Here is a 22,559-nt window from a genome sequence, read left to right on the forward strand (position 1 = left end):
GCACTATGTATGGCTTGTTTGAATGTAGTAGCATAATAGATTGCGTGTCTCTTCTTCATCAAGAAACTACCGTCGCCAACATCGTGACCGCCATCGATGACACCAATCGATTCGGCATGCCGCCGAAGAAGAAAATTGCCAAAAAGCCCTTGACCTGACGTTGACGCAAGGTTGCGCTAAGGGCAGGGTGCACGATCGGCAAAATCAAGCGGAAAAGGGTCCCTGCTTCCGCGCTCAGACTCGTCCCCGCCGTCTCGGTAAGTGGCCATCAGCCGAGCGAGCCAGCGATCCCCAACGTTGGCAGGCACGGCGGGCTGGCCGTTGGAATGTGAGGCCCTTTCACTCGGGTCACGCCAACGACGCGGGTTTAGCGCGTCGAGCGCGTTCATCGTGCGCCAACCACTGCAAAGGAAAGAAGAGGACAGTCGAAAGGGTTGGTCTGGTCGCACATGCGAGATGGCGGATAGATAAGGTATGTGCAAGTGCCCTTACCTGATGTTGGCGACGTCGTTCGCCAAGCCGCTTGTATGGCCTGTTCAGCTCAGATGACGACGGGAGCATCATAAAGGGGCGACGGCAGGATGGTGTGCAAGTTTGACGTGTCGAAAGGCTGCCGGGATGGAGTTAGTCTGGTGGGTTGACAGGTTGGCAGGAGGGAGTGACGTCCAGCTAAGCTCAACACGAGCTAGCGGTAGCGGAACGGCTCGAAAGGCATCGGATCAGTGAGTGGACCAGTGGAGCCTGGCGTGAAGGGATCATGGTGGAAGAGCAAGAAGCTTGGACCAGGAGATGTGGAAACGTTTTGACGAGGATGCCCTTGGTGTCTGAGTCGATGGAGGCTTTTACGAGGCTGTCGATATGCTTGTTATCGCCCCAGCTGAGAAGGGGGAAACTATTGATCAAGGATTATTCAGTGGCTACGGACGCGGGCGTAGGTGTGAGGTGCTTGCAATCGGTCTTTGGTACTCCCATCGCAAATCCAATAGATCGTGGTAGTACAGGCTCATCGACTTGACACTACAATGGGAACTGGAGGTACAAACATGTCCAGCCTTGATGAGTGGCTCTTCTTGGAGTTTGAAAAGACTTGTTACTCACCAATGGATTGGCCAGCATCGAACGACATGGAGACTTTGCCGCTGGCGGAGAAAACGACTGCATGATGGTTACACAAGACTTGACACGCCTCCATCGACATCCTGGCGACGTCTCAGCAAGTCTCAGCTCTTCCTCCAGCAATCAACGGCTTTTGTCGAAACCCAAGAGCCGTAACGCACCCCGGCTCGGCCCGCTCATTGGCTACCGTCTGGCTGTGCTGCAGCTTCTGGCAACTTCCCTGCTATTTCGAGACGTGAGTGTGTGGATGCAGTGCAAAGACTCGCAGGATACCAGCTGGCGCTTAGGAAGGTATTTGTAGTAGTGAGCCGCCTCCAAGTCCTGGCACTCGACCTCGGTGGCGATTGCAAGCCAAAGTCGTCAGTCGACACGATGATGCCTGCCTGGGGGAAACGGCCGAACGGATGACCGCATCAAACGGCGAGAAAAACGCGGAAGGGACCTGGATCACCAGACCGAGCTCAAACAGACTGGGCCCCATTCTAGGATCGGAGGGATCAACAGAAGGAGAGGACCACTCAGCGGCTGCCACGTTGGCTGCGCACTAAAAGCTGCTTGACTTCGACACGAACGAAAACAACGACCTGGCGATTCTTGCACAGATACGACTCCTCTTGAGACTAAAAGGGTCTACTCTTTCCACACCTACTCCAAAAGTTCGAAGGGAATGGAGGTTGATTCTTGGCAAGTTCGACTCGGATTTTGATGACGGATGACTTGAAGAAAGCTGACATTTTACCACAACAGAGCCGTCTCTTCACCACAGCACGACCAGCTGCCGCTCTTGACGAGAATCGAGACCGAGAACGCAAAGAAACAATGAAACAGGACTCGGAACGTATGGAATTAGGCCGGCCAAAGGCCTCGGTCGTTTCTCGATGGTGCTCGCCGCAACAAGTGGTGCAAAGGACGGGAGCATCAAAACGGTCGACGATCCAGCACACTCTGGCGAATGGGAGATGGATGCCGCCTGGCGCTGATGATGGCGTCGGTGATGGTTTTCGCAACACAACTGGCGGTGCGAAAGCGAAGGCTGTGGGGTACCCCGAAAGGGACTAGCTCCAAGTCACGTGCATTCTCCACATGGCCGACTCGACCTCTTCACCGACCTCTTCCGTCTCCAATCCATCAACCATTGCGCCACTGCTTTGAGTTCATCGGAAACAATTGTCGCTCGACCTTCCCGTTGCCGCGCCCATCCTGTAGCAGTCGATCGCCGCCGTCACCGTGCGCTCGGCGTCTACCATCACTCCTGGCGGCTGCTATTTTGGCACACGCGACTCGCACGGATTGGACGGAGCTCCAATCACTCCGCGGCTACAAGACGTCCTATCATTGTGGAAAGAAGATGAATTTGCCCAACTATCCGATACGCCAAAGTAATGATCCAGGAAGTTGACTCTAGTGTCAACTGCCCTGGTAGCAATCTGCTCAATCGCCCCCTCAGCTCAGCGCTTCCTCATGTCCACCCCTCAACTTCGAAACGACTGGATCTCCTGAACCAAGCCGCCAAAGAGACGCCAGATATGAAACGTAAACGCTACCAAAAGAAAAGCAAAGAAAGATTCCGGTCCTCACTCCGTCCATGCTTTAGTGGCTTTTGTTGCCAATACCCTTGGCCCTCCTGTCCTTCTCGCTCCACAGGTCATAGATTTCATGCTCAAGGCCCCTGATGATGTCTTGCGACTTCTCAATTGACGCCTTGAACTTGCCGCCCTCCCGCAGCCACCGGTTGATCCGCTCGGTCTCGGCGGCCATGCGGCGCTGCTTCGTGTCGATCTTCTCGCACAGCTTGCACTTCTGATTCACAGGAATCGTCGTCATGATCAACTTCATACCGCACGTCTCGCCAATGCGGTACTCGCGGTTGCAGTGCTGGCGGAAGTGGCCCCACTTCCAGTCGCCGCAGGCGAAACGGTGCTGGTCGAAGAAGCACATGTTGCAAGAGCTTGGTTGGTCTAGAGGAATGGTGTTAGTTCAGCAACCTGGTTGCAATCTCCAAGAGCTCGGGCCATCTTACAGGTTTGACTTTGAAAAAGTGTCTCGTCGTCTGACTGATTGGATAGACTCTGTCGACTCTGAAATCGATCAACCCCGACGTCCTCCCTGAATGGAATCGACCGCGCCTACCTCTTGTCGACTCTTGTTGGACCTTGTCGAGTTCCGGACGATTGCTTGGATGACAAGTGGTGCTGGGATAAAGAGATGTCCTTGACGGTTGGTCGTTGGAGAAGTTGAAGGCGGCAAAGATATTTGAAGAGTGATTGGTATCTTGGAAGAGCTCAGGAGCTTCTGTGGATGATGATGAGACTTTGCTGGTGTCAGGACCTCTTTTTATACGTCGACGAGAGGACGAGGACGACCCAGTCTGTGCCATCACACCATGTCGTTTTGCCTCCTGGCTCAAGGGGACATCCGCTCCCGTCCGCCATCCATGATCACTGGATTCTCGTACCCCACTTGTCCATGGCCAACGAGCTTGCCACGATTCACGGAACACGCCAGGTGCCGCTAAGGGATCCATGAAAGTCGGATGCAATGACACCCCAGGAGGAGCACCGGGCGTTCCAGCATGCAATACTCTCATCACATTTGTTGGGATCATCGGCCCTGTGGCTTTTGTTTCCGCTTAACATCTCCTTTCTGAGGACAAATGCCTCACGGGCCTGGTCTAATGGCGGTCTGTTGGACACGTCGCGGTCGTCCTGATGCCGGCGCTCGAAGTCTATCACATTGATACCGGAGAAGGTTGAGATGTTGCGCCGATTTTCGGTCACGTGTTCAAGTTTTCATGTCGAATTATTCGCTCGTTCCCGTCCACTGCCCCATCGGCCGGGTCAATGATTGGCCAATGGTTCCGCAATGGTCTGCCCCATCTGCTTAGCGCGAGACACAGGATTACCTGACAACAGAAGACGCCACGCCTTGACTTGAAAAGTCTGGAATGGGAAACAGAGAGCCACTGAAATTTCAGTCCAAGAGCATTGGTCATTACCCGCTGAGAATCGTGCCGATTGTTCTCGGCTCTATTCACCTTCCTCGTCCAACCTGGTCCTCTTCGCCTCTCGGTCCTGGGCGAACACATTACGAAGCACTTTCCGGAATCAAGCCAACACCGGATATTCCACGTCACACTGGCTAATCAGCTCACAGAGGACCCAGCCCCGTCTCCGGCGGCCCCAATCGCCCCCCTCCGTACTTCCATCTATGCGAGGACGAAGTTGCTTGGCACAATACGTTGTCCCATACCCACTGAGCACCGGGATGCAGGCATCGTCAGCCAGTCACCTTATCTCGCGGTCCTGCAAGAACCTTTTCATGGGCACACTGGCCGATCATGGCACACACCATGTCCATGGCCCATTGACACAGACCGTGCATATTGCATTGCCGGCTGGTGCCATTTTTTCTCAGCTGACCGTCTTCCCGTTCCTCGGCCTGCATTGAGTATGCGGGACGCATAGCTGGGCAGGTTTAGTACATGCATGCTGACAGGCATTTGAGTGCTAGGTAACGAGCAGGCGCGAGACTCATGCGGTAAGTCGGCCGTAATCGCATGGCGAAGCAATCATTTGGGTTGGATGGAACGCTAAGGGAAGACCGAAATGTGCCCCGTCGGAGATCACTGACGTGGCGACTAACGAATGGTTGAATTCTAAGGTGGCTGCCTTCCGGGGGTATCCATCTCTTCTTCAAAATTCTCTGTGCAGAAGGTTCAGCCTGGTTCTCCGCTCCCCGTCTGCAGCATTTGCGTGGCTAGGATGACCTGCCTTTCGGACTTCACCAAACACTTTCCTGACACGGACGATCCGCACCTCTGAGCTGACCAGAGACCGGCGCCGGCTACCCCGCGTGGACGATGCACACGGTTCGTGTCCGGACACAGCGCCGATGGTGAGGTTGGAGGTGGCGAGCCACATGCATCATGAGTTATCACGCTTCTGCCACGGCACCCAAGCCTCCCTGTGGACAGGCTATCAATTTCCGTGGGACAGATTTTTGTTTCTCAATGGTCACTGTGCAATCCTTCCACTCTGCATCTGCCAATTCTCGGGGAATGGGTAGCTAATGGGCAAAAACATTGATTGTTGATGCGTCAGTTTGTCGAGGGGACGTGAGATGAGGTTGACGTCTCGTCTCGCCTCGGCTCGCTTGTTTTCTGCAATGTACAACAATTCCACCACCCGTACGACCAGTCTACCACACTGAACCACCAGTTCCCCCTTGGTTCTCTAATCAAGGTTCTCAAAAGAACTTTGGAAACGGGGAGGAGTGGAATCAGTCATGGACATATGGCTGCTGCGTCTGCCTACCAAGCCGCAAACCGTCCAATCAACGGCGGGCCTGTGCGCAAACGCCCGGCAGCCGCCGCATCAGCAAGCAGCGTTCGGGCGCTGCAGGCGGACGCGGCGAGCGGCGGTTCTCCTAAAAGGAACTTTGGAAAAGTAAAGGCTCTGTACTCGCCTTGACGTTTCTTTTTTGGCGCAGGCGTGCGTGCAGGGCCGCGGGGCGTCGTCTAGAGCGCATCGGCCGACGTTGAAATTTACTACATGCAGGCGCGTTGCTCCATGAGCTGGCCGTCGGTCATGTGAATTGCACTGGATGCTGGGTTTGGCGGCGACCTTGCTCGGCGAGCGGGCCCTGGAGCGCTGGCTCACAGAGCCCGAGGGGCACGGGATTTGAGCGCCGTGCGAGTACAGGAGTGCGTGCTCTGGCCCTTTCTCTCTCCCGTACCCCGGCCGCGAAGCCGGTGGAGAACGTCTGTCCGCTGGTTTACCTGGCTGGCTGATGCTCGCTCCTGCCGGCCGGGGTGTAGGAAGTGGGTAACGCGGTAGCTGCTGCTGTTGCTGAGGTGGGCGCGGCCGCGGGAGCGCCAACGCAGGAGCCCGTCTGTAGGCAGCTCGCGCTCTCTCCTCGCTCCCGTCCGTCAACTCGTGGTGTTTGTTCCGTCTCTGCCCAAAATTCCCCATTCCCTCCAACGTAGGATCTCTCACCTTTGTGACCCCCCTTGTTTCTTTTTTTCTTTCCTTCCAATTTCTCCTTTCCCCCGTATCCGCATTTCCAGGGCGGCGCTTGCTCTCCATCGGGTGCTTGTTACTGTTGCCTTGCTGTCGTCATGGTCAGTCAATCGGGAGTGGCGGGCGAGATTTGAGCACGATTTCTCAGATCCACTGGCCTGTGTCATGGCAATTTCTCTCTGGAGCGGGGCAGTGGGGTCAGTGAACAGTCTGGCGGGTGGACTGGGCGGCGGGGTGGTGGATTACCTAGGGCGAGAGGCAGAGAGTACGGGTGTGAAAAAAAAGGTGGTAGGCAGAGAGGTAGGGCAGAGGGGGACAAGGCGCGGGCAAGGATCCGAGAAAACCTCGTGCTATCTGCCGGACCAGGTTAGGCCACAGCAGCAGTGTCCAGGTCGAGTGACAGACACGAGAAGGAAGGCAAAGGGACGGTGGGAGGGCCAACAGGGTGCTAGTAGCAGGCCGGTAATAGGGCACTGGAGATACTTCTGCCGGTCTTGGGCCGCGCGGGCGGGCTAGGTCGGAATGGGTCCGCAGCTAGCCAGCCAGCAGCAGTAAAGAAGAAAAAAAAAATAAAAGTTCAAGGCAGGTTTCGAAAGAGGGCGGCACCGATAGGCTGGTGTTGGGCCATGCAATTGACTGCTCGGGACCGCTGCTCACCCAATGACGCTGAGCCATCGCCGGCGAGTGGCTGCCCTCGACCTGCAGGCCCTAATGCATCCAGTGGGGGGGAACACAAACCACGAGCGGCAAGCAGCTAGGCAGACGTGCTGGCTGGGATGGGGGATGGACGGGGCTTGCTTTGCTTGCGCGCGCCAACTCATGAATTATTGCCATTGTTGCTGACCTTGTTGGACGGTCTGTATCAGTTGGGGAAAATCCTACCTCTCAGGACCATCTGTCGAGGCCCCCGCGGAGAGGAGGCTTTGTATGATGTGTTGTATTCGAGGCTAGCCGGGGGTCCGTACGATCATCAGGCTCCGTGGTGAGGACGTGTCGTCGAATCGTGCAGGGCTCGGGCTCATGGTGTGCGCCTTGCGTGGTGTGGCTCATGCTCAGCGGGGGAATGATGTGGACGAAGAGTTGTCAATAATGAGAGAAAGAGGAGCAACAGTCCACTTCTGAGCCCAGAGTTTTCGGTCCTGTTCAATGCGTGACGCGACAGGTCCTCTCATTTAATGTCATGGCTCAAGACGTCAGACTAGACGCGGACCAGGCATGCAGAAGGAGAAGGCTGGGTGCCGTGCTGTCGACCAGACCAATAAGCGCCGTCAAGTCACTCTCCATTCAAAGGTTCCCTGCTCCCTCCCTCCTCTCTCTCCTCTCCAAATGTCACGCCTTGCATCCTCTATTCTGTGAAGAGGGCACACCACCACCGTACACGGACATGCCGAAGTCGACACCGCTCCTCCCTCGAATCCGGAAAACAGGTCATCCTGGCGAGCCGTTTGCTTCCGCAGTTCCCACTCTAGTAACCAAGTGACAGGTGCTGATTCAATCAGGGCGTATAGTGACGCCACACCAGTGGCCGCGTGGACGGCTCTGCTCCGTCAAGCTCTTGTCCGCTGGACTTCTCCGCTCCCTTTAGCTTCTTCTTCGCTGCCAATGCCGCCTTGTTGTCATTAAATGCTCCCTCCACTCATTCGCTCTCCTGTTCCAAAATGCCAACAGCAAAGAAAGCGGACCGTCATCTCGTCCCGCCGCCATGCAACTGGCAACGAGCCCCACTCCTTGGATCTGTTTCATCAGAGCATGATGCATGCATGAAGGCCGTGCTGGTAGTAGACAATCATCATCACCGATTGCTCCCACGCCAAAAGGCACCCGCATAGCCTGAAAGGGGCCGTCGCCGGTCAAGAGAGCCTCGCAAGGTTCCCCATCAACGCCAAAAGTAGCACAAGCGCGCAATAGAGTTTGCGGGCCTCATGTTGTGTGTGGTGTGTGGGCGGCGGCGTCGGCGGCGGCATACAGAGTACGTACATACAGAAAGCTCGAAGCGGTGAATGAGCAGATACGTGGTTTGATACTTGGCGCTGCGCTGCAGAACGGAGCCTGCTAATCTCTCGACGGCCCCAACATGCTCACCATGGCTTGCCTTGACACGCTGTCTTGCCTCTGCCTGGGCCAATCGAAGCGGCAATCTTTGGATGCGGCGTTGTTTTGGCCGCCTGTGCGCTTCTCCAATTGCTCTCCGGCCAAGAGGCGGCAACATGCAAGGCAGGACGTCGGACCAGGGGGGAAGGCAGAAGAGGTGCTGCCCGTGATTGAGTGTCGACGCTGTCACAGGCTGGCCGGTAGCACCTTGACCCCAGTCGTTCTTGGAAAGAAGGGAAGCAACTGCTGCTACACCACAAAAGAAGCGGTACATTTCATGTCGAGCACCCAACATGATTGCTACCTCTTGCCGTGCCTGCTGCTGCTGCGGAATGACTCGACGTTGCAGTCCAGCAAATCAGCCTAACAGTCAAGCGAGGACAGACACGTGAGAAAAAGGATCTGTCAACCGTCCGTTCCGTAAACGTCGTTTGCTGAGCCTCTGCGTACCCGCTCTCCAGCCTCTCCCAATCTTTGGTTTTCTTTGCTGTCGACGCCTCTGTTATCCTGAAATCTTGCGGTGGCGGGAGAGAAAATGCGACGGCGGCAGCTACCAATGGCTAATGCCCGCCATGCCAACGAAGAATGACTGGGTAATTCTTCCTTTGGCGCTTGCGTTGTCAAAAAGGAGCCGAGTCTAGCGCGCGAATCCTGCGTTGGCGCACCGCAATCGCGACGCTGCGTCCCTTCTGCTGGCGACGCGGCAGACCTGGTTGGCTGGTTGGTCTGCGGCGGCAAAGCCCGTTCAATTGCCGTGCCGCCATTTTGCGGAGACGCTATCCGAGCGCGCATGCCGTCTGTCAACTCTATGTACGAGGGGGTCATCCCTCACGGCCTGCAGTGGGAAAATTGAGCATCTTTTGGAGAAAATGCCCTGGGAAAATTAGAAAAGCGACACCAGCAGTCATCGACACATCTATTAGATGCTAATTTTGACTATCTTGCCATCCGAGGTTGAATTCTGACTGAGAGGGTGACCAGGCCTTCTTGGGGTGACGTTGAAATTGCGCCAATCACATCGGTTTCCCGCAGAGAAATCGCGTCATGTGTGTTGGTGTGGAGTTGTAGACCGCCTTTGCCAACTGGGATCTGAGATCTCAACCAAACGAGCTAGACCACAGAAGCCCCTCAACCAAGCTGATCTGTTCCTCTGCGCAAAAGTGGATCCAGATTCGCAGCCATCGTTGCCGTGAGGCAGATGTGTTTTGTTCACCATCATCTGGTTTGCATGCCAGCCGGTAACGTGCCCTGGAGACGATGCATGACATGAACCGGGTGCATGCAGATCCTCAAGCACAATTGGTCGTGACTGGACCCTGCAGCTGCTCGAATGGCCCAAAGTTCCCAGGTTTGCAAATGTGCTGGGAAAACGCCAGGCGTGGGACGAAGCATTTACAGCTCAGACCATGCCCTTGGCCCTTGCATGAAGAGTGTCTAGGAATAGAGCAGGAGGCCCCCGTCCCAAAATTCGCGCTGCTGGCTGCTGAGCTGTGCGGCGCAGTTGTTTGACATGTTCCGGTCTCCGGAGATAGAAGCGAATAATGGCCCTGCCTCTCCCTTCATATGATGATGACGTCTCGCACGGCAATGTCCTCGCCGAAGCTGTCTTTCTCTCCCATGATCCCGTACACGTAGCACTCTCCGAGTAATGTGAATCCGCCTTCGATCGGCCTGAGAACAAACGGAATGCTGCAGTCCAGCATGACGAAGATGACGTCTCCTTCTCTGGTCCCGAAAGGGACAAGCCCCATCCAGCCACACGTGGTTGTAAACAGCACTCGCCCGACACCAAGTCCCATTTTTGACTCGTAGTGATTCTCAGGTAGTACCCATGGCGGGTTTGCCAGGTCGTCGATCAGGTTTCCGGAGGAACGACGGTGGTATTCGACAAGGGAAGGCCGATTGAACTTGGTAGACGACTGCTCAGGGGGCGACAGCGGCCGCATCGTGTCCTCTGCGAGAATTCCACACCGATCCAAAATCTTCATCATAACAATGTGTGAAGTCTTGCCGCTGGTGGGATAGGGAAGATGGTTTTCAGCCGCGACGGCTTCGCAATCCGCATACCACTGTGCTATCAACGCGCGCTCAAACTTGGGGTCCGAGACGTCTCTGAAGTCGAGTTGCAGTGAGCCAGCAGCTTTGATGGTGTCGTAAATCCTACCAGGAAGGGAAAGGCTTGCGTCCTGTCCGACGCGGAGATCCCCCAGAGCGTAGGCGTGCCGGGCTTGCTGCTGCTCGCAGCCACCAAAGTCAAAAGGCCGCAGCTTGAGATTGACGCTCCAGTCTGGAACCCAACTCGGCAGGTCCTCTTGACTCTGGTTAGTCGTACCTGCGCAACGTAGCATGGTCGTGATTCGTTCGTATCTTTGCCGAGCTTTCGACCCTCCAAGGCTGCAGCAATCCAAATTGTACGGATCCTCGATGGCGTGGTAGCAGCAGCTCCGTGTTCGTTGCGCAGCTCGTACAGCGGAGACGGCAAACTCGACAAAGACATCCCGTGTAGTCTTGGAATAGTCTGGGTCGGTGTCGTGTTGGCCCAATTCAAGCAAAGCATACACCTTGTCCCGAGGGTCAGAGGCACCAAAATCGCGGCAGGCTTGAATCAGGTCGAAGAGCGCTGGCTGTATTTCCCTCTGATGTTGTTTCTTCATTCGGTTGATTCTCGTGAACGGCAACTCAGCAATGGTGGTCGAATTGTGGTTGCTTGTCCGATATTCATGGCAGTCAAGGTACCCGACGATTTGGCCCATCTCTTCCCAGGTGAATATCGACCGGCCACAGACGACTTCAATGCGCGATGACAGGACAACCTCTTGTATCACCCACATCCTAAACCACCAACGCGTACGCAAAACAGCCGCAAGAGCTTGCCACGCCTTGTTGCCAGCCATGGGCAAACCGCCACGATGGTTTGTCAAGCAATCCCAATCGAATTTGAGTTCCGGGTCATCGTGGAGCATATCCAGAATCTGTTTTGCAAGACGCAAGCCCGGTTTCAGGTCTAGTCTGGATCCGTTCGAGTCAACCTGCATGTCTTCGCCCAGCCAAACTATGACCTTTTCAGCACACGCAAAGATGCGCCCCATCATGGCGACCTGGCGGTTCCGCTCCAGCATGTTGTCCTGGTCAATGCATAGTTGGTCAATCCACATTGTAACGGGTTTCTCGGGATGTCTGAATCTTTTCAGCGCCTCCAGCAGGTTCTTGGTCACAGCCACGCGTCGCCCTTTGCAGGTGACGAATTTGTCGGGTTTCTCCTCGCCCCAGGTGTAGGAGAGGGCATCATATTTGGTGGAACCATTTGGAAACGCCTCTATCAGCTCAATGGCGATGCCCGACGCGGTACCTGACTGAGGGTGGATGAGCACGAGTCGAGTAGTTGCAGATGAGCGCAGGGGCCGATAGCGATAGAGCTGCGCGTGTTGGGACATTTCCAAAGGCTGGAATGAGCCCGCTGGCTTGAATTTCTGACATGATGGCGAAAGAGTTGTGAGGTAAGATGGGCGTGGGGTCCGTATGCCAGACGACGAACACAGGTCGCTTTGTCAGCAGATCGTGTGCGACGCTCCGAGGGCGGCAAAAGAGCGCGGACATGAAGCTCTCAAGTGAGATACGTCTTTCGGGACGAAGTTGTCTAAATTCAAGAGGTCGAGGGACCATTCAGACTTACAAAGATTTTTCAAAAGGCTACATGTACGTACCTACAGGGAACAGTCGTAGACGCGTTCCACGACTTTTACAACCAGTCCGCGGGCGGACGTTCCACAGCCGAAGTTTTGAACATGACAGTCTTAACACGCGATATTTTCAGTAGTTTCAAGCCAGGGAAAATTTCATTAAGCAGCAATTGAGTCCCAATTCGCCTCAAACCCGCGAGGCACGTGACATCCCGAACGTGCTTTCAATGTGCCCTCGACGCTCTTGTTGCGTTTTTGCAGTTCCCGGCGCTCTCGCTGAGTGTACTTTTCCCGCAGCTATTCAAGCTGCTCCTTGAGCTGTTCGAGCTGCGCATTGAGCGCCCAACGCCCTACTTCTCCAGACCCATTTTCTGGAGGAGCTTCTTGAGCTTGGCCGAAAAGCGTTTCTTGCGGCTGGGGGGTGGCTCCTGATTTTGTTCGAGTTAGCTTCTCATTGACATAAAGCAAAAACTGTACGCAAAAGTAGCCACAAGAGTGGGAGAACCTACGTGCTGGGTCTTTGGGCCATGCTGGAACCAAAAACGCTCCCTCGTACCGGGCAGCGGTGGCGGCGGGGCGCCAGTCTCCCACAGGAATCTGTGGTAAGCGTCCTCTACGAGCTCATTAGCATCATGAGTATGGTATTGGGACGAAGGGGCAGAAGCATACGGGAGGTGCTGGGCTGTGGGCGGGCCTCGGCCCGCAGGTGTTCGTGGTACTCGTCCACTACGATCTCGTTAGCATCGCCAGATATCAGAGGGCAAAGGAACCATGGAGACGAGGATCTGAAAGACGAGAACGGCGACGTACTGTTGCAGATGGCTGACGACGATTGTTGACAAAGGCACGAAGGTGAAGGCCTCGGGATTTTAAGGGATCGTGGGACCGCGCGGAGAGCGCTTCTCGGCGTTCTCGCGCGCACCTGAGCGTCTACGATTCTTGAGAGCACATTGTGATTAGTAGCCATGCTCTAGTGACTCTGCTGGCTTGTTATACAGCTGAATTCATTTGCCGCTGGTGGATACCGTCGGACTGAAGAGAAAGACTTGAGAGTTCATGGATTTGATAGAATTGAAGAAAAGATTAAAACACCTTAGGCTATGAGAAGAGGAAACAGTTGCGGATATGAAGGTACATACATTATGGTGATTAGGAAACTGTTAGCTGATTGCCTATTTATGGACGCTTAGGCATGGAGAATATTCCCCATGATTCCACTGTGGTGACCACCTTTCGTAGACGAAACGCCCGCAAGCGCTCGAACGAGTCGTATTGCGATCATTTCTTCGTCCTTCCGAAGCCCTTCATGGCCTTCTTGAGCCTGGAAAGTCTGGTCTTGTCACTCGCTTCCGTGTCAGCGGCCGAGCTCCGCCTCTCGCTTGAGTAGTCGTAGGTAGATATCGCGGAAACCTCAGTCGGCGCAATCGATTCAGTCTCTTGGCGGATTCGGGTGAGCAGACGGTTCTGGAGATGATGCCAAAGGGCTTTGCCGCCGCCTTGAGACTCGGGGTTCTGCCAAGGACAATGGACGCGGTGGGCTTCCACAAGATCGAGTTTGTCGTCATCCGTGTACAGCCACAGGCCGGTCTTCTGGTGGCATTCCTTGCAGTAGACGATGGAGTACTTTCCACGATCCTCGCCGTACCAGCCATAAAGGGCGAAGAGCTGCAGTCGCTTTTCAAGGTCCGTTTGGTCTGTTCCGTCGTCCGGCGCGGTAGTCTCAAAGTTTTCCGATGAGAGATGTTGAGTCAACTCTTCCGGCAATCCTTTTTCCAGCTTCTCAGGCGACTGGCCAGGATACTGGAGGTTGTGGAGAGGAGGCAGTTGGAAACGAATGTTGAGAAGTGACTTGTGCCGGTCAATGAGGCCAGGCTTGACATGGTCTTCATAGTTGGCCATTGGAACATGGTAGATGTCGCCTGGTTTCGTTAGCAGCCGGCGGTGGTGTTGGAGCATGCATCATACATACCTTTGCAGCCTCCCCGGCGCCAAAGACATCCCTCCTCGTGTCCGTCCACAATCAGCGTGGCATATCGCGCTACGAGCGACTCATCCACTTCCTCGTCCACTCCTTCTTCCTCTCCACTGCTCTTCTTGGGCTCAAGCTTGACCACTATCCTCTTCTCACAGCCTCCTTTGCAAGCCACGGTGTTGACTCCCTCACAAATCCAACCCCTCTTTGCCCATTCCACCTCGCTGATTTTGTCCGGCTTGGGCGACCACAGCTTCACGTCAGCAAAGGTCTTGAGACGATCGACAAAGGCGTTATGGTTCCAAGGCGTGTAATTGGGCGTCTTCTTTTGCTCCTGGGTCTGCTTCCCCTGGTCCTGGTTCTTGCCGACGAGGCGTACGCTTTTCGCTCTTTGGGCCAAGGACAACCGCCCTTGCGATGCGGGAGTGGCCATGCGAGAGTTGGTGCTACCAGCGGTGCCCGGCCGATCACCGTCCGCGGAGGCGACAGATGCGGTATCCATTGATGTCCGGGATCGTTTGGAGGGTGGTTCTGTTAATGGTCCGGCAAGCGAGACTGTCGATACATTCTTGTTGCGAGGGCGATGGAGAGATGTGGAGGAGGCGCTGGCGGAGATGTTGTCCAGTATCTTGTGAAACTTCCGCTTCGAGGTGGTGAGTGCAGCCATTCTGGGAGCGCTGCGCGGGGGTGAGAGCGTATAAGATCAACGGTGGGCGCGAGAGAGTCTGAGCTGAGCTAACGAGTGACCACAGCGGCGGCGAGTGTTGATTTGTGAATGTTGTCGTCGTAGCCTGGCGCTTCGCGCGTCTCCGCGCGGGGCTTGTGGGGAAAGATGGTGGCAGGCAGCGCCGTCCTGCCTTGAGGGAGCAGCAGAGTCTTTTGGGGCGTTTGGATTGCAGAGAGAATGGTGGAATGGATTTGAAGAAAGATGGACCATGTGCTTTGCGAGTGCGATTTGGTTGCTCGGGGGATCAGCGGCGGTTCTTGACTTTCTAGAGACCCCCGACCCTGCAATTACATGGTCTTCTGCCCCACTACCAAGAGCTCAGACTCAGGACTGTACAGATTACATGAGGGGCCCTCTGAGTCTGAACTCTCCACGTCTCTCCCTTTTCATCTTTGCTGTATCCGCTGCAATCCTGGCTTTTTCTCTCCTCACCACCTTTTCCGCGCGTCTTTCCCTCTTTGCCCGCCAAATCCCAAAAGCCACTCCCGCTGCCACGCTAAACCGATACCGCAACGTCACCACCATGGCCTACGAAAAAGAGCTCGAAGTGGCCCAGCTGGCCGTCCAGCGTGCCGTCCTCCTCACCAAGCGTGTCTTCAACGAAAAGGCCAAGGGCACCGTCTCAAAAGACGACAAGTCGCCCGTCACCATTGGCGACTTTGGCGCGCAAGCACTCATCATCAGCGCCATCCACGCCAACTTCCCCAACGACGAAATCGTCGGCGAAGAAGAAGCTACCGAGCTCAGGGAGAACAACAACTTGAGGGAGCAAATCTGGGAATTGGTCCAAAAGAGCAAGCTCGCTGATGAGAGCTCCGAGAAGCTGCTTGGTGGACCCATCACAAGTGCGGAGGCCATGTGTGACGCCATTGACCTGGGCCGGAGCGCTGGCGGTCCCAAGGGAAGGATTTGGGCGCTGGACCCCATCGACGGCACCAAGGGCTTCCTCCGCGGAGGTCAATATGCCGTCTGTCTCGCCCTGATGGTGGATGGTGAGGTCAAGGTCGGCGTCCTGGGTTGCCCCAACCTTCCCGTCGACGACTCTGCGCCTCTGGATGCTGGCATCGGGGAGGACCAGACTGGCGAGGGTAGGGGTGTGCTTTTCAGCGCTGTCGAGGGCCAGGGTGCTACTTCTCGCCCTCTGAGCGAAGGCTCCCTTCAGGCCAGCCGCCCCATCTCCATGAAGGCCATTTCGGATATTTCGCAGGCCACCTTCTGCGAGAGTGTCGAGGCAGGCCACTCCTCGCACGGTGACCAGGCACAGATTGCTCAGAAGCTGGGCATCACCAAGGAGAGCGTCCGCATGGACTCTCAAGCCAAGTACGCCTCGATTGCGCGTGGCGCCGGCGACATTTACCTGCGTCTTCCCGTCAAGAAGGGATACGAGGAGAAGATTTGGGACCACGCCGCAGGCGATCTCATTGTCAGGGAGGCTGGCGGTCAGGTCACGGATGCCAATGGCAAGAGGTTGGACTTTAGCATTGGCCGGACCCTGAGGGACAACTCTGGTGTCGTTGCCGCTCCCAAGGCTGTGCACGGCACGGTCCTGGGAGTCGTGAAGGAGGTGCTCGCCGCAAAGGCAGCTTAAAAATTTAGAATTTTGTACGCCATCATGGTCTCCTGAATATTGGACCAAAAAGAGCCAGGTATACCCGTATATAAAATACAGTTGCAGAACCAATCCTGCAAGCTCTTTTCTATGCTTATTTGATCTTCTTCGACTTGAGCTTGATAGTCTCGTCGTTGACGAATATACCCTTGCCTTTGTAAGGTTCCGGCTCCCTCCAAGATCTGATCTCTGCCGCACAGCTCATGACTGCTTCCTTGTCGGGGCCCTCCAGCAAAATGCGAGTTGGTTGAGGAGTGCTTGCTTTTACGCCTAGGGGGACTCCCACTTCGACAGGATGCGAGTAGTTGACCTTGAGGTTGACAAACTTCTGGCCGGGATATTCGGTCTGGACCGTGGTCGCAGAGTCCTCAATGGATGCACGGTACCCGACACCGACGAGACGGAGGATGGCAGTGTGACCTTCTGACACGCCGAGGACCATGTTGTGAAGATAACTGCGGACGGTGCCTGTGAAATCAAGTGTAAGCCAAAGAACAATGTGGATGTTCCCATGTCCATCCAAAGTGCATATTGCCGACACGAGTTCGATGCGTGTTCACAATTGAAGGCTCGAATTTCCCAAGACTTGACGTACCCCACATCTCTCTTTGACACCGCTCGTTGGCATCTAGTACTGAGACAGAAGGCGGACTTGTCGGCGTCTCCCGCGTAATCTGAACAAAAGAGGGAACGGTGTACGATAGCTCGCCGAGCGGTCCTTTCACAGTCACGGTGACTCCAGCCTCATCGCGGACAGATATTTTGACTTTCTTCGACTTTGGGGGTTGCGTGATTTCGAATTGGACCTCTGGCGGCAGGAACAAGGGCTGGCGTCCAATCTTTGACCGGCATGGTGTTGAAGTGCTGAATGCTCTCGCTGCGGCGGTGTCGAACGCGATTCTTGAGGGTCGGATGACGGGAGAAGGTAGACTCGAGGATGCGCATGAGCTTGCCGTTTGCAGGCAGCGCCGTCTTGCGGTTGTGAACATAGCGTTGTGGTCTCAATGGCGGTGCACTTTCACCTCACGATGCGCCTTCATCGACGAGGACTAGCGGCCGTGGTTTTGCCGATCATGTGGAACGCGCCTTCTTCGCGACATACTTATGTAAGCTTCCCTTTTTGGACAAGTTGCGAATCAGGACTTTATTGACCACCTCCAGAGCTTCTCTTCGTTTCAACACCACGACACAATCTCTACTTTGCCTGACTATCGAAGACGCAAAGGATTGAAGGCCAACCACGACAATCCCTGCCACCTCAAGGACGACGGCGGCGCCTACGAATGCTTCCAGGCTCCTGCTTCTGACTCCGACTTGCGACTGATCTTCACTTCGTTCTGCATCATTTTTATCGCTACTTATTCGTCATGCTCGCGCACAGATCATGGCTGAGTGCATTGCTACCGACGCTAATTGCTGCTTTGATTCTCACCGCTGATGCTTCAATGGCGCCCGCAAGGACCGACGCGATTGAAATTTACCCGGATACTCTCGTTGACATGCTCCTCCGCGCTCCGGTGCATGAGCCTCAAGTCTTTGAGGTTGCCCAGAAGCGGATCCGCGACATGGAGTCTTCACCTGCATGCCAACAGCTCGCGACATCAACTCTGATCGACTCTTGCCAATCGCTTGATCTGATGGCTGGCTCAAATTCTCACTCCACAAGTCAAAACCCAATGGACGTGATCAAAAGGGAGTATTCTGCCCGGCTTGCTGTATGTGAGTTGCAAGGCATCAAAGACGGCGTACCCAAGGAATGCAGACCTTTTGTGCCCTCAGCCGACGCGTGCGGCAATACTGGAGGCTTTTTCGGTCGATACAGCAAGTCATCCAAAGGTGAAAAGAGGCGTCTCTGCTACCCAAATTTCACACAGCAGGAACTCAAGACTTGCGCCAACGCCCTTTTCAATCATCCTCAGCGGTGGACAAGTTTCAGCAATGCGCGCTCGAACGCAATCATCATTTGCCAAGCAAGCAGAGCGGCAGTTGAGAACGGTACGTTGATTTACATGTGAACTACAGGTAGCCTCTCACTCTGCCACAGACGAATATCTCAGAAAATTGCGAGATGCCACCGAGGCTCAATCAGGTGCGGCCGAAGCTTTGGTCCACGTCGTTAGCGAAGTGCAAGCCGCCCTTGGTCAGCAGAAGGCTTTCGCAGAGTCGGTGGAGCGGTTTCAATCCGACATTATCACCAAGAACGAAGCTGCATTGGCCCAATCGGACCATCTTGTTGGCAGCATTTTCTCCAAGGTTGAGTCTTCGGCCCAGTCGATGCTTTTCGGATTCCAGCGGTACTTTGACGGGCTCAAAAATGAAGCAAATGCGCTCGACTCGGTAGGCTCATCTACAAATATCTACATACGATGCTAATTAGGTTCAGAATCTAAAGGGAGCGGGCGCCCAAGTCCATCAAGTTCAGAATGGGCTGGCACATCTCGACACTTCATTGGCCCAGCACCAAGGCCAAGTGGAAGCTGTGCAGTATGCCCTCCAGCACATCCTGGACGCCACCATCCGCGACTTGGCTGACCGAGTTGTGGGCATTGAGGACACCTTGAAAAGCCAGCTTGTCCTGAGTCAGCAGGCTCTCGAAGATCAGCGTGCATTCCAACAGGTAAGCCAAATGTCAGACGTTGATCTCTACCAATGGCTTGATGCTTTGGCAGCATTAGAAAATCCCCAGCCTCCCTTGGGCACATTTACTGACAGTCACAGATTCAAGCCCACATAATGGACAACCACACAGCCATCTCCGACAGCCTGCGCAACCAAAGGCTCGCCATCGAAGAAAACTCTCAGCGAATCAAAGACATGCCATTCGCTGGAATCGGCTCAATCATCGCGACATATCTGGGCCTCTCGCTCGCCTTCATCGTCATGCTCAACAAGGCCGCCACATTACTAAGGTTTTGAGTTTGGCGACCCGGACTGCACTTACCCCCATTCCTTCATTTCAGCCTGCCATATACCTTGCTTTCTTCTTTTTTCTTCTTTTCCTGCTTAGTTTCGGTTTTGCCTCTTTTTTCATTCTTTCTTCTGGCGTTGGTTTCGTTGCTCATATTCGCCGCATATCTCAGGGCGTCGCTGGGCAAAAATATGGGAGTTATGGGAGCACTGGTAGTAGTCTTTCACTCGGGAGGAATCCGGAGAGATAATTCAGCGGACGGTCGACAAATGCATGGTTGCTTACTTGCTCTTCGAATGGTGTGAAGCTGAGCTGCCACAAAAGCCTTGCGTTGACTAAGGCAACACGCTTTACACTTGCTATTCCTCAAAATCTAAGCACCTGATGCTGACCTGCCACTAGGCGGCTGTAGCTCGCCCGAATCTCCAAAACTCTAAAGCTTCGACACTCCAAAACTCCGGCGATTGCCAAGAACTGCCACCACCGCAGCACCCGTGGTACATACGGATCAAAGAAAGATTGCTACTGCTGGGCTTGCAGAAGAACGGCGGTTGCCTACGCCTCACGTACATGGAAGGTATGAATTTACCGGTCTCAGCTCGTCGAGCAAGCATCGAGACTTCGTAGGAATAAGGAGCGCAAAGACTCTTTCGAGGAGAGGGCATGAGAAGTCATCTTGACAATTCAACTCCTTTCCTTGATGCATCATCTGTCTACCAGAAGTGGGTATCGCACCGAAGTAGTCCATCTGCCGATGAAACCCAACGCCGCAACAAATTGGGTCGACCACTCTCTGCCTCCTGCGCCAACGTGACCATCCGCCACCTCCGTTTTTTCAACTTCGTACCTTGACCACACACGCGCCTACTAGACCCTATTCATCTCCTCGACCGCCTGCTCCACCCGGCCCACCTCCTTCATCAGATCCGTCTTGTCCTCGCACAAGAAAGAGCCGTACTCTTCCTCGCTATCGTCCTCCTCGTCGATACTCTCTAACTCCCTTCTCAACACGCTCCTCATGGCCACCCTCTCCCAATGCTCCAGCCCCTCGACGTAGACGCGGAACCGTCCGTCCTTGTCGCCCTGATGGGCCGCGATGCCCAGCTGGCGCGCCAGGTGCTGCGCCTTGGACAGTGGGCGCGGCGCCCCGGGCGGGATGGTGACGGTGTAGTTAATGATGAGCGAGGGGACGAGCGGCAGGTGCGCGATGATGGTGTGGATGTCGAAGGCCCAGATGCGCGTGTAGGGCTCGCGGATTTCGATGATCCAGGGCGTGGTGCTGGTCGCGAGGGAGGCGCCGAGGCGGGGGAGGGGAGCGTCGGTGGAAGCGTCGGCGTTCGAGGTGCGAGAGTCTGGAGTAGTTTGTGCTGTGTTCGGGTCCCGAGGGATGCGCAGAGTTGTGAGCAGGTCGAGCAGCTGCTCGCGGCCGCAGGGCTGTGGCTGCGGGAGAAGGTGGCGTTGGAGTTCCTTGGGGACGCTGGGCTGGAGTTCACTGGGACTGGAGTCGATCAGGACCTTGTTCATGTTGAAGGGAATGGCCAGCGTTGAGCGGCGCGTGTCATGCGAGACTCGGAGGAGCGAGGGTGAGAGGTTGGAGCGAAGCGTCTTCATGCGATTGTCCCACTTGAATCTATTCTTGTCTGTCAGGGCGAGCTGGTAGATGCAGCTTCTGATGCTGGTCGGGAGGGACGAGAAGGTTGTTTTGGTTGGTGTCCTGGGAGTTTGTTAGTTACATTGACTTCTACCAGTCCAGAGATTACTAACGGGTGCAGCTGAAGGGTACTTTTGAAAAGCCCTTCGCGATACTTTTCGTCCAAATGAGTGACCCATGCCCCTGGCATGGTATTGAGTCTCACGATCAACTCCAGGCGCAGCTTGTCCAACAAAGTGAAACGAATGAGTCCTTTGACAGCCAACAGGAGATACACTGCGGCAAGGCTTAAGACTATGATGGTGTCGAAGGGAGCTTTCAGGAAGTATCCAATAGCAGTGAGGATTTTTCGGACTGTTTTCAACGCTCCACTCTCCTGTTCGTGCCGACGGCTGGCTGTGAAGACTTTGAGAGCCAGAAGACCAACCAGCATGCAAAGCCCAGCCTCAAGCCATCGATCAATCAACAAGTCAAGGCATCCCATCAGCCAATCTTGGCAGAAGTCGACAAGTGTTTGAAAGAGGTTCTCCGAAAAGTCGATGACGGCAGCTAGAACATCGAGCAGACAGCGAAATAGGGTGACCATGGGAGCGGCGCGAGTCATCATTATCCGGAAGACGAGCTGAATGTACTGGGAAAGGGGCTGGGCGTAACGACATGAAGCCTCCGCAATGCTTTTGATCCAAGTGAGATGGCCAGTTGTATTCCTGACGAATCCCAGCAGTCCCTTTAAACTTGGAGATGCACCATCGATCATCTTACCAAGCATGGAGTCGCCGATGACCTTCAAATGGGCCGCCCAAAGATAGTCTGTGAGAGCCGTGAAAGCGCTCTTCAGGCAGACCAATCCTTCCGTGCTGAAGGATGCAGCGTTGGCCATCATAACAAGTATGGAGCTTCCAGTGTCTGAAGCAGCTTTCTCACATTCGAAGAGATAGTCCACAAGGCCGTTCTTGAGAGAAAGAACCCCACTCAAGCTGAATGACGCAATGTCGGTAACCATCTCAAGCATGGAGCTTCCAGTGTCGGTGGCGGCCTTCCAATGATCTTTTGCATAGTCTTTCAGGTAAGCACCTACACTCAGCGCCCCATCGAGAGCTATGTGTTTGATGTTTCCTCCACCGTAGGATCCCCCAAAGTGTCCTCCGACGTGTGATATGTTTTCGATGGCGTTGTTCTTGAGGAGTTCGACATCGGGAGCAGAGGGAGTGATCAAACGTATCAAGTGGGGAGTCGCGTCTTTGAAAGAGATGAGCCATGATAGGCAAGATTGCACCCAAGTCAGACCTCCTCGCAGATATCGGCGAAAAATGTATCGAAAGACGGTGTCCAAGGCACCAGTAGAATCCCAGGCAGAATTACGGAGTGAGACTAGGCTCAGCCACGGGAATTGGCGCGTCGGGATGCAGTCGAAGGAGAGACGGAACAAGCTATCCAAAGCTTGTGCTACGTTTGTCTTGACTGGGTTGAAATCTTCTTCGAAAGCAAATTGGCTTTTGAATCCAAGGAGAGCCGTCCAGAGGTTGTCGGTCTTGACGAGGATGGTTCGGATGTGCAACCAGAGTCCTGGAAAGCTTTTGCGCAGGAGACGACCCAAGATGGAAAGCCAATGGAGAACGGTGATGCAGAAGAGGTGGAAATAATGCGCGATGTCATCTTTCAGGCCGGGCTTGAATTGCTGGAAGGAATGGACGTCCATGGTGGCGGAGCTGTCGTTGCAGCTTGGTTGTAGCAAATGCTGGCGTTGGCAGGAAGCTCATGAGAAATAATTGCAGGCAGATACAGGA

General features: G+C 54.8%; 10 protein-coding genes across 10 annotated transcripts; 2 read left to right on the forward strand and 8 right to left on the reverse strand.

Moving 5' to 3' along the window:
• Positions 1-2,706: 2,706 nt before the first annotated feature.
• Positions 2,707-3,054, reverse strand: BKA78DRAFT_252266 (uncharacterized protein; the record flags this gene model as incomplete). The annotated part of the gene is made up of 1 exon (XM_066884719.1): positions 2,707-3,054. One exon carries the CDS (start codon positions 3,052-3,054, stop codon positions 2,707-2,709), a length of 348 nt encoding a protein of 115 aa, XP_066743209.1.
• Positions 2,803-3,805, reverse strand: BKA78DRAFT_146966 (uncharacterized protein). Its single transcript, XM_066882882.1, has one exon. It carries the CDS (start codon positions 3,719-3,721, stop codon positions 3,089-3,091), a length of 633 nt encoding a protein of 210 aa, XP_066743210.1. The 5' UTR covers positions 3,722-3,805; the 3' UTR covers positions 2,803-3,088.
• A 1,457-nt stretch (positions 3,806-5,262) lies between these two features.
• BKA78DRAFT_147074 (uncharacterized protein) lies at positions 5,263-6,588 on the reverse strand. Its single transcript, XM_066882883.1, has 2 exons — positions 6,381-6,588; positions 5,263-6,313 (listed from the first exon to the last, which is right to left on the reverse strand). The coding sequence occupies exon 2, from the start codon at positions 6,198-6,200 to the stop codon at positions 5,490-5,492; it is 711 nt and encodes a 236-aa protein (XP_066743211.1). The 5' UTR covers positions 6,201-6,313; positions 6,381-6,588; the 3' UTR covers positions 5,263-5,489.
• A 3,112-nt stretch (positions 6,589-9,700) lies between these two features.
• Positions 9,701-11,801, reverse strand: BKA78DRAFT_146899 (heterokaryon incompatibility protein-domain-containing protein). Its single transcript, XM_066882881.1, has one exon. It carries the CDS (start codon positions 11,657-11,659, stop codon positions 9,785-9,787), a length of 1,875 nt encoding a protein of 624 aa, XP_066743212.1. The 5' UTR covers positions 11,660-11,801; the 3' UTR covers positions 9,701-9,784.
• Positions 11,802-12,167: 366 nt separating this feature from the next.
• BKA78DRAFT_147276 (uncharacterized protein) lies at positions 12,168-13,063 on the reverse strand. The gene is made up of 5 exons (XM_066882885.1): positions 13,045-13,063; positions 12,716-12,843; positions 12,575-12,631; positions 12,415-12,518; positions 12,168-12,333 (listed from the first exon to the last, which is right to left on the reverse strand). Coding segments are annotated over exons 2-5 (240 nt in total). The 5' UTR covers positions 12,717-12,843; positions 13,045-13,063; the 3' UTR covers positions 12,168-12,255.
• BKA78DRAFT_147266 (C3HC zinc finger-like-domain-containing protein) lies at positions 13,028-14,823 on the reverse strand. The gene is made up of 2 exons (XM_066882884.1): positions 13,875-14,823; positions 13,028-13,824 (listed from the first exon to the last, which is right to left on the reverse strand). The coding sequence occupies exons 1-2, from the start codon at positions 14,542-14,544 to the stop codon at positions 13,184-13,186; spliced, it is 1,311 nt and encodes a 436-aa protein (XP_066743214.1). The 5' UTR covers positions 14,545-14,823; the 3' UTR covers positions 13,028-13,183.
• Positions 14,824-15,127: 304 nt separating this feature from the next.
• Positions 15,128-16,192, forward strand: BKA78DRAFT_252242 (3',5'-bisphosphate nucleotidase-like protein; the record flags this gene model as incomplete). Its single annotated transcript, XM_066884717.1, has 1 exon — positions 15,128-16,192. One exon carries the CDS (start codon positions 15,128-15,130, stop codon positions 16,190-16,192), a length of 1,065 nt encoding a protein of 354 aa, XP_066743215.1.
• Positions 16,193-16,249: 57 nt separating this feature from the next.
• On the reverse strand, positions 16,250-17,248 carry BKA78DRAFT_147286 (mitochondrial 54S ribosomal protein uL6m). The gene is made up of 2 exons (XM_066882886.1): positions 16,809-17,248; positions 16,250-16,681 (listed from the first exon to the last, which is right to left on the reverse strand). Exons 1-2 carry the CDS (start codon positions 17,200-17,202, stop codon positions 16,308-16,310), a joined length of 768 nt encoding a protein of 255 aa, XP_066743216.1. The 5' UTR covers positions 17,203-17,248; the 3' UTR covers positions 16,250-16,307.
• A 410-nt stretch (positions 17,249-17,658) lies between these two features.
• BKA78DRAFT_380349 (uncharacterized protein) lies at positions 17,659-19,390 on the forward strand (the record flags this gene model as incomplete). Its single annotated transcript, XM_066892968.1, has 4 exons — positions 17,659-18,208; positions 18,258-18,550; positions 18,597-18,830; positions 18,932-19,390. 4 exons carry the CDS (start codon positions 17,659-17,661, stop codon positions 19,127-19,129), a joined length of 1,275 nt encoding a protein of 424 aa, XP_066743217.1. The 3' UTR covers positions 19,130-19,390.
• Positions 19,391-19,816: 426 nt separating this feature from the next.
• On the reverse strand, positions 19,817-22,471 carry BKA78DRAFT_344252 (uncharacterized protein; the record flags this gene model as incomplete). Its single annotated transcript, XM_066890450.1, has 2 exons — positions 19,817-20,835; positions 20,886-22,471. 2 exons carry the CDS (start codon positions 22,469-22,471, stop codon positions 19,989-19,991), a joined length of 2,433 nt encoding a protein of 810 aa, XP_066743218.1. The 3' UTR covers positions 19,817-19,988.
• Between the last annotated feature and the right edge of the window lie 88 nt (positions 22,472-22,559).

Source organism: Phyllosticta capitalensis, assembly GCF_038381095.1.
Source record: "Phyllosticta capitalensis strain CBS 128856 chromosome Unknown BKA78scaffold_6, whole genome shotgun sequence".
Taxonomy (NCBI): domain Eukaryota; kingdom Fungi; phylum Ascomycota; class Dothideomycetes; order Botryosphaeriales; family Phyllostictaceae; genus Phyllosticta; species Phyllosticta capitalensis.